Genomic DNA, 9,360 nt, shown 5'->3' on the forward strand with positions numbered 1-9,360 from the left:
CCAACTCTGCTGGTGTATTTTGGATGCTTCTAAAATAGTTATTTCATCATCTAAACACATTGTAAGGTCCACACATAACCAAGTAACATCAATTTCAGGTGGAATATCCTCTATGGTGATTCATGAAGTGCATCTGCTTAGGTATGTAGGCAGCAGTACTATATCTGTGGTTTTGAGCGGTTTCATTGAGCGTACCTTTGCCTTTTCTTCACTCTTGAAGTACACAATAATTGTTGCAAATCTTCTTCTTGTGATGAACTGAATGTCTTGCCAAATAGGCTGTAGACACTTTCTACTTCCTCCTTTGGTGCTTTTTCAAGCTTTTTGTCTTTAATGATGAGGCTTTTAAAAACAATTATTTTCCTGGCTGTATTGTCTATGAAATTATCAGGAAAGGTTGCTTTTGTATCGTTCCCCTCCCTTTCGAACATTTTTGGTGTTGTATCAACTTTGCTGCTTCTATATTTAATTTTTGCTTCTGAATTTCAGCTGCTGCGAAGTTAATTTTCTTTGTTTGTTCACTGGGTTGTTGTACAGTAGACGACATGTTCACATCAGACTTTGGTTCAGGACCGGACATCGTTTTCTTGTTAACATTATTCTCCTGAACGGAGGACATATTCAGCTTTCATATTTTCCCCGGAGGGCATATTTGTGGGTTTCTCGTCTACAGAAGAGCAATATTTGTGATAACTCCCACAGTTGACGCAAATAAAAATAAAATAATTCCCCTCCTCACAGAGGGGTACAACGTTCACAAAGTCTGCCAAACGCAGATAACAAGGTGTTTTATAAAAACACCCAACAAAATAATGGCAGCAAATTCAACAATCCTCCAACAACTCACGACCACCAAAAAAAACACGAAATGATAGTACTGTTTAACATTTACGGAAATGTTTCATTAAGGATAGTATTGTTATGTGTTTGTGGTAGTTGAGAAATGCATTCTATGTATTTTAAATTTATTATTATCAGCTGATTAAGAGAAATTCATGCACAGGTCATTTAACCGGATATCAACATCAAATAGAAGCACATTCAATGCGCATGCGTGTCTTCTGTCTGTAAGGTATCTGTCTCTGTTTAAATCCCTTTAATTTTTAGTATATTGTAATAAATTTATGTGCGTGTGTTTATGTGAGTATTTCTATTCATCTGTATTGACCATCTTATCTGACGTAATACGTCGCTGCTCACTATGCCATTCCAGTTCTTTCTTAATTCTGGTAATTTTTTTTTTTTTGCCATTTTGGCCCAATTATTTTTAATGAACCGTAATATCCACGTTAGATCATTCTAGGAACGTAATGTTTTAATTTTTTTCTACTCTAGGCACAAGGTCCGAAATTTTGGGGAAAAGAGGCAGTCGATTAGATCGATCCAGTACGCAACTGGTACTTAATTTATCGACCCCGAAGGATGAAAGCAAAGTCGACCTCGGCGAATTTTGAACGAAGAACGTAACCGTAATGTCTTAATGAGACATGTTTGTAATGACATGGAAACATAACTGTATAAATGTGACAATTCATTAGAACAAAACCAAACATTTCAATCCCTGACTGGTGTGGGGTTAGTTTTGTTGGTTTTATCCACAGCAACAATTCATCCATTCATTGTTTCTGTTTTTTAGGTTTTTGTTTTACTTACTTGCCTCTTACAGCATGAAGTAATATGGTTTACTGTCAAAATTCCCTCATCACCAATCAATAAGTCTTGATTTATCCATACATGAAAAGAAGCACAATACTTTTAAAGAAAGGCTTTTTACGTCCCTCCATCTATATCCACATTCTGAAGATAAATTACATCTGTGATATTTTCAATATAAATACTTTCTTACGAATTTTGAATTTATTTTGCAAACATTCTGATCTGAAATTGCAACTTTTCTCGAATTTTCTCGACATTTTGCAGAATATTCATATCTCAAACAATCCAACCCATTCCAGCATGGAAAGCAGATGCTCAATGATGATGGTGATGAGGGCGCGGAGGAGAAACAAGACGGTGTTTCTTAGATATTAGAAACTCACACACACGAGCGCACACGCCCCCCCCCACATGTGTTCTATTGTTTTTGAAGTTTTACTTTACGATATTCTAAGAGTCAGACGAGTATTTGGGGACAGAGGTTTCTGTGGTTAGGTTCCCTTTCTGCTGCCAACTGTTCCAAGTCAAGTAATAAATCTCCCAGCCTCTCATGCAAAAGACAGACTTAACAAGGTTATATGGAGGACTGGAAACCGAAACCACCACTTCAAAGAGCCCTTCATTCACAAAGATCGTGCAGTATGTCAGCACATATCAAGGAACCTAGACATGGTTACAACGTGCAATGCAACTAAACGATGCCTGTGAATATTAATGGAGACAAAGTCCCTCGCACACAGATGCAGCTGTGTGCATATACGTATATACATAACAGGAAAACAGAAATGTTTTTTGGTATTGTTTATTTTCCATCACATATGATTCATTTTCTGATTGCAATTAGAATGATTAACGTGTTATGTAAGGCATTTCTCATTAGAAACAGTTTTCATAATACCAAAATACATTTGGATGAATCGTTTATATTTAGAAGCATCACATCACCGATAATAAATGAAAAGGGAAGGAGAGCGATATAAATAAATTTTTGTGTAGAAATACAAATGTATATATATCAGCAGTCACATAGTTTATAAGTATATATATATACACAAACAAACACATATATATCCACACATAAACCCCAACCGTAACCCTATATTCATATGCAGAAATACTTACACACACTCAGATATATTCTTATATATGTATAGTTTTACATACAACACTAATAATGGATATATATTGATTGTAATAATGGAATAAGCAGATATGTTTCAATGGGAAACAGCAGCGGTAGATACCTTTTAATCATGTATTTGTGAAGTAATGAATGAATGAATGGATGAGAACATTAGGTTAATTAAAATGTGTTTGTGACATATTTCAGCTGCCAGAGACATATTGACTGCAGTCACCCCAGAGAAAACATTCTCTCTTAAGGTAAAATAAAGGGTGAAAACACCATATCTGTCAAGTGTTCCCACCCAGTTTTTCCAGACATCGATGTTTCTATTAGTATTAATCAATAGAAAATACCAAAGAGGGGCAACTCTGGATCAAACCGCAGCTTCAACTAAAATAGTCAACAACATCGACTGATTTGTGCCAGAAGACAGAAAAGTATGCTATTAAAATAAATTATATTTTACTGAACGCTTTTTAAATCACACTGTCGCTCTAATAAATACTCCTCACACACACAACAATAGCTGTATACTTTATATAGAGAGAGTGTGAGATAAATAGTTTACTACGAGGGAAGTGAAAATGAAAGAGAAAAGAGTTCTTTTTTGTTGCCATCACAGATTTTGAACCTTCAAAACTAACTGAAAATGCTCAAACTTCATACGTTAAAATATTTTTTTCACACTGAATCCCTATTTGTGATTACATTATTCCAGAAATTTTTCTAGAAAAATGTTAGACAGGTTTCAAGTTTGATCATTTTACCAAATTAGAAAACAGGATTTGTACATGATAGCTGTGATAAAACGAAAGCAAACATTTGAAGACAAAGTTTTAAACAAAATGAAGCCAATGTGTGAGAGATAAGACATATATTGTGAAAGAGAGAAACATAAAAAGTGTGGTGACTGGTAGAGAGAGACTGATAAAAAGTAGATCTAAAAGTTGAGTTATTTCTCAGAGAAGATTATATTGTTTTTATTATTATTTCCAGATGACTTCCTCTTTGAGATGATAATTATCTTTTTTTTTCCCCCATTATTTATGAATAATCAGATTCAGTTTGCAATTTTGTAAATTATAAAAACTGGCACACAGGATGTTCAGGGTAAATTTTACAATATTTTACGTCTTTGTTTTCAGAAAAAATCTTTATGTATTGGTGAACAGTCAATATTCTGGCAGAGCATAAAGAGTAGCGTTGTAGTCCAAAAAAGAAAATAATTAACTAACAGGACTAAAATCCAGCTGAATAATGTAAGAGAGTTACCTGTATCATGATGACAAGAACTAGATAGAAAAAATGCTGACATTGTGACTGCTGCTCAATACTTTCTGAACACTGTAAAAGTCATAAAGCCTAATATGTACAGCAGCAACAGAGACTACAAAGTGATGACCAGCAGGAAAGAATGCAACAGGCTCATCTTTGAGTGTGTCTCCAGTGAAGGTGATGTCATGCCACCCCACATCTTTGAACATGATGTTAGAATGTTAAATTCCATTCAGATGGGACATGAAGCTGTGATGAAAACCTTGAAGGATACTGCCAGAAGGCTGTACATGTGGCAGCAACGTTTGACAGCTTGTCATATTTCCACAAAGAGTCAGAAGTGGTTGTCAGTGAATTTCTACCACTTCTCCAAGCCTAATTCCCCTGATTGTAATCTCATGGATTATCATTTGTGAGGTACAGTTGAGAAAAACACCAACTGCTCTGTTTCAATAGCAATGCTGAGCTGGTAGCCAAGATCAAGGAGGTGCTTGAAAATCTTTTCAGAGACAAAGACTCCAGGTTCTAGAGCTGTCTTGAGACCATGGTGGAAGCTGAGGGTGGCTACTTTGAGTAAACTGCTGTCTCCCAGACATAATCTAGATAGTTTTTGGTCTTTTAATATATTTCTATTCTTGGATGGAATAATATGGTTTATGTTGCTTTTATGCAAACTATCAAATTTAATCCATCATACATAGAATAAATGACACTCGAAATAGATCATAAGTAAACTTGCTTTCATTTAGAATTATCAGCTAAAGAATTATTTTGAGTTAATACATAAAGACAGGTTGTAGTTGTTATCCATTGTGTAAATATCTCTGAGTAGACAGGATAAGAGAGAAATGTTACATCGGTAACAGCCAGCAAGGAAAGAGACAAAAGCACATCTTTATGTTTCTGACACGACAACATTACTGAGACAAAGCATGTTGCCTCTTTTATGATAAAAGAGAGCATTCTATTTACTGTTCCATTTTCATAAAAATTTCTGAGTTAAGCCAGGTCAGAGAAACAAAAGATATTTCATAGGTTATCATGGCTGAACTGAATTTAACTTCACATGTTGAAGAAGCGGACAATGGATAATCAGAAAGTTGGCTCTCATAAATTTCTGAGTGCAGAGCCAGAGAAAAAAAGTTGGGTAAAGTCTACCAAAACATTCAGGCTACAGTTTTACTTCCTGATCTGGAATGCAGGATCAAATTACTTCAAACAGATATGAGGTAGTATGAAAATGTTCCCAAACTAGTTGTGTTCTGCCACTTTTGGCAACTGGCCTGGAAGTCATTTTGTGTGAGTCAAGGTCCTTCTGCTATTTGCTCTTGATCTTGACAATGGTCTTAAAACATTAACCTTTGAATAGCATTTCATATTTGTCCTATCATTCCTCTTTCTTTTTAGAATCACTGAATGCAAGTTTGTCATTATCTATCTCCATACACATCCCAAACGTCAATTTCTGCAAATTAGAATACTTCATATGTTTGGTCCTCAACCTGTTGAATATTTGCATACCACATTTTATTCTGCTTATTCCTTGCTAAAGAGCCCCGTTTCCCAGCTTCTCTTTGAGCTACCAATTGCTCCCATTCTTCCAAATCTTCCAAGACTGCTTCTTTGTTTCTATTGTTCTATAAACTTCTCTGTTCCACCATCACGTCATCCTTCACCTACCTGATATTTCACACCAACCACAAACTTCTTCTGCAGCTCTACAAGGGTTGTCTCATCAGAACTTCCAGTTGTTCTCTTTCTCCTTCTTTTCATCAAAGTACATCTCTAAATCTGTCTGCAGGATCCATGAACTTGCAGGACTTTCAGTTCGTGATTGGCTGAAATTTCCTTCTTGCACTCAGTCTCAAGTCACTAACTGCTAACCTATGTTGTGAAGATCATTCTTTACCAGAGAAAGACTTTGCATTTACGAGTGTCTGCCTATCCTGTTCTCTGGTTATAATGTAGCCAATCCGGCTTGTGTGTCATGCCACCCAACATTATTGAATATGGAGTGAGGTTCCATTTAGATGGCTACTTGAACCTGCTGGAGACAGTGGAGAAACCTTGCTGAAGAAAGATACTGCCAGAAGGCTATATGTGTAGCAACAACATTTTAGTGCTTGTCATACTTCTGCAACATGTCAGAAGTGGTTATCGGAGAATGTTCAAGATTGAACAGAATTTCACCTGACATGTTGAAGAATTGGATAAGTTTATCTAAGTGGAACAGAGTTGACACTGGATAGTCAGGAATCTCCTCCAAAATGTTGTCTCTCAATTTTATGAAAATCATCATTTGGACACTTCAAAACCTATCTTTGTAAAGTTTAGTTTAAAGAAACCCTTATTCAGAAACTAACAAGGAATCAGTCTGGTTGGGGCATTAAACTATACAAATGCCTCATGTTCTTCCTTTACGATTTCTTCTGTTTTGTATTTCGGGTCATTGTTTATGTATATATTTGACAACTTTACAATATTCCTGAATATAAAAAAGTATTAACTTATGTTGTTGTATAAAATATTTAATGAGTGAAACATTTAAAAGACAATAAACAATAAATATATTATAATTACAAGATGCAACAATCAAGAAAGAATAATGCATGAGTAGTCAAGAAAGGAGTGGGAGTTAAATATTGCAGAGACAAAACAAAAAACTAAAATTTTTGGAAATAATTTCCATTGCATAAAACACAGGAATATTAAACAAATACAGCAAACAAGAAACTATAGAAACTGCTCTTTTCCTTTCTCTCCTGTATGAATATGTTTGTGTTTGGTTAAGGTAGCATTTTGAGAGAATGATTTACCGCAAATGTCACAATATGGCTTCTCTCCTGTATGAACACAGTTGTGTTTCTTTAAGCTATTGCTTTGTGAGAATGATTTACCACAAACATCACAATTATATGGCTTTTCTCCTGTATGAATACGTTTGTGTGTTGCTAAGGCAGTATTTTGAGAGAATGATTCACCACAAATATCACAATTATATGGCTTCTCTCCTGTATGAATACGTTTGTGTGTTGCTAAGGCAGTATTTTGAGAGAATGATTTACCACAAATATCACAGTGATATGGCTTCTCTCCTGTATGAATACGTTTGTGTGCAGATAAACTAAAACTTTGAGAAAATGATTTACCACAGATCCCACAGTGATATGGCTTCTCTCCTGTATGAATACGTATGTGTTTCTTTAAGGTATTACTTAGAGAGAATGGTCTACCACAGACATCACAATGATATGGTTTCTCGCCAGTATGAATAAGTTTGTGTGAAGTTAAGTGAATATGTTGAGTGAATGATTCACCACAGACATCACAATGATATGATCTCTCTCCTGTATGAGTACGTTTGTGCACAGCAACATGATTTCTTAAAGAGAATGATTTTCCACAAATATCACAATGATATGGTTTCTCTCCAGTATGGATATATTTGTGTCTAGATAAGTTACTACTCTTAGGGAATGATTTACCACAGATATCACATTGATATGGCTTCTCTCCTGTATGAGTACGTTTGTGCACAGCAACCTGATTACTTCGAGAGAATGATTTACCACAGATATCACATTGATATGGCTTCTCTCCTGTATGAGTACGTTTGTGCGTAATCAGGTTACTTTTTCGAGAGAAGGACTTTCTACAGATATCACAGTCATAAGATCTCATCTCTTTTATTATGTCTTCAGGGGAAATAATTTTCTCACTCTTATCCATTACTTTTCCTCTCAAATCCCAGTCAATATATTCTTCTTGCTTTTGTTTTTATACTTTATTCCTTACATACATTTCTGCTGTTGTATTTCTGTCCATTGTTATCTTTGTTTCACAAAGCTTCCATGAATTTATCAAGCTTTGATCAGCACACAAGCTTCTCTTCTTCACACTCTAGTCAATAATGTTAAGAAATTTGGCTAATAATTTTATTTCAGAGCAAATGTTTCACAAGAATTCTTCCAAAGATTTGTAGAAACAATGTTATACATCTGTTTTGTAGAATATTTTCCTTTAGTCTTTAAAACATGGTGGCTATTGAGGATGCTTCTTCTGTCATCTGATGTTCTGAAATTATAGAGACACAACAGTAAAATGTAGAGGCAACTTAAAAAATACAGATTCATTTCTATTGAGATAAACTGTAGAAATAAACATTTACCTTAAAAATGGAGCTGGATGCCAACTGTTCCATAAAGAAGTGCCAATCTCTCAAAGTAGATGGAAGAAGTGGAAGTGGGATACGCAAGAAGACATGGGATGAAGTGCTGATGAGCAAACTCAGGATGCTGAACCTTTCAGGTGATATGATGAAGACCAAGATGACTGGCACTCCGCTGTACTCAAGAAGACCCACAGCAGAAGTATTCAGACTCACCCTTCTGGTGGCCAACAGCACTTATGAGTGTTCTTCATAAAAGTGGATGTGCAGTGCCACCACATGAAAGCAAGTGTGGTGGCACATAAAAGTTACCCTGCATTGCCACATAAAGGCACCCTGTGCACTGTGAAGTGGTTGGCAGTAGGAAAGGTATCTAGCTGTAGAAACCATCACAAACCAGACTGGAGAGTGCTGCAGCTTGTCAGCTCGGGCCAAACCATGCAACCCCTTCCAGATGACAATGGCGTTACCATTTGAATTCATAAAAGCCGACATCATAGAATCTTGTGTGAAGCTTACATATTTCTAACCTACACTGACACCTTCACATTGAATATTGGACACTAATATTAGTCTTTCTCCAGAAATATAACTTGGCATTGTTGTTTACATCCAGGTCAGTTCTGACTGAACAGATATGTGATTATAGACATTCCATCCATGAACATCCTGTCTATTTCTATAACGTTTAATATCTATTACTACACCATGCAATACAGTCTTTAATATTCTTCATTGGAAGGGGAAATTGACAGGAAATGTGCTGTTATTTCTAGCAGGTCGTACAATCATATGGATAGTCGCAGAACCTAATTTTTTTATGATTGATCAAAACAAGAATAAACATTGACGAATAACAAAAAGCCAACTGAATTAGAAAAACAAAAAGAAAATGTTAAACAACTTTGATTTCCATCCATGTGATTTCAAGTTCAATCCCATAGAGCAAGTGTCTTCTTTAATAGCACCAGTGCACCTAAAACCATCTGAGTGGATTTGATAGACAGAAACTGAAAGAAGGTTGTCCTCTGTGTGTGTGTTTGTGTGTCTTCATATTACTGAATAAATGTCAATGCACATCAACATGAAAATATGTGCAGACATGGGGAAATATTACCTTGCTTGGAAACTAATG

At 35.6% G+C, this 9,360-nt stretch overlaps 1 protein-coding gene and 1 long non-coding RNA gene across 6 annotated transcripts in view; one reads left to right on the forward strand and one right to left on the reverse strand.

Annotated features, from left to right (window-relative positions):
* LOC128251297 (uncharacterized) overlaps positions 1-2,474 on the forward strand; it is a 44,525-nt gene extending 42,051 nt beyond the window's left edge. The window contains exon 3 of the long non-coding RNA XR_008267068.1: positions 1,336-2,474. This is a non-coding gene — a long non-coding RNA (uncharacterized LOC128251297). The remainder of the gene's footprint in view (positions 1-1,335) is intronic.
* Positions 2,443-9,360, reverse strand: part of LOC106873635 (zinc finger protein 239) — a 25,367-nt gene continuing 18,449 nt past the window's right edge. For 4 of the 5 annotated variants that reach the window (XM_052978178.1, XM_052978179.1, XM_052978175.1 and 1 more), the window contains one exon: positions 2,443-8,131. In XM_052978178.1, the coding sequence (XP_052834138.1) occupies positions 6,791-7,786 (996 nt within the window). In that variant the 5' untranslated portion in view covers positions 7,787-8,131 and the 3' untranslated portion in view covers positions 2,443-6,790. Of the gene's footprint in view, positions 8,132-8,225; positions 9,355-9,360 lie in introns of those variants that run through there. The other variant, XM_052978176.1, reaches the window with a different exon arrangement.

Source organism: Octopus bimaculoides, chromosome 30 (genome assembly GCF_001194135.2).
Source record: "Octopus bimaculoides isolate UCB-OBI-ISO-001 chromosome 30, ASM119413v2, whole genome shotgun sequence".
Taxonomy (NCBI): domain Eukaryota; kingdom Metazoa; phylum Mollusca; class Cephalopoda; order Octopoda; family Octopodidae; genus Octopus; species Octopus bimaculoides.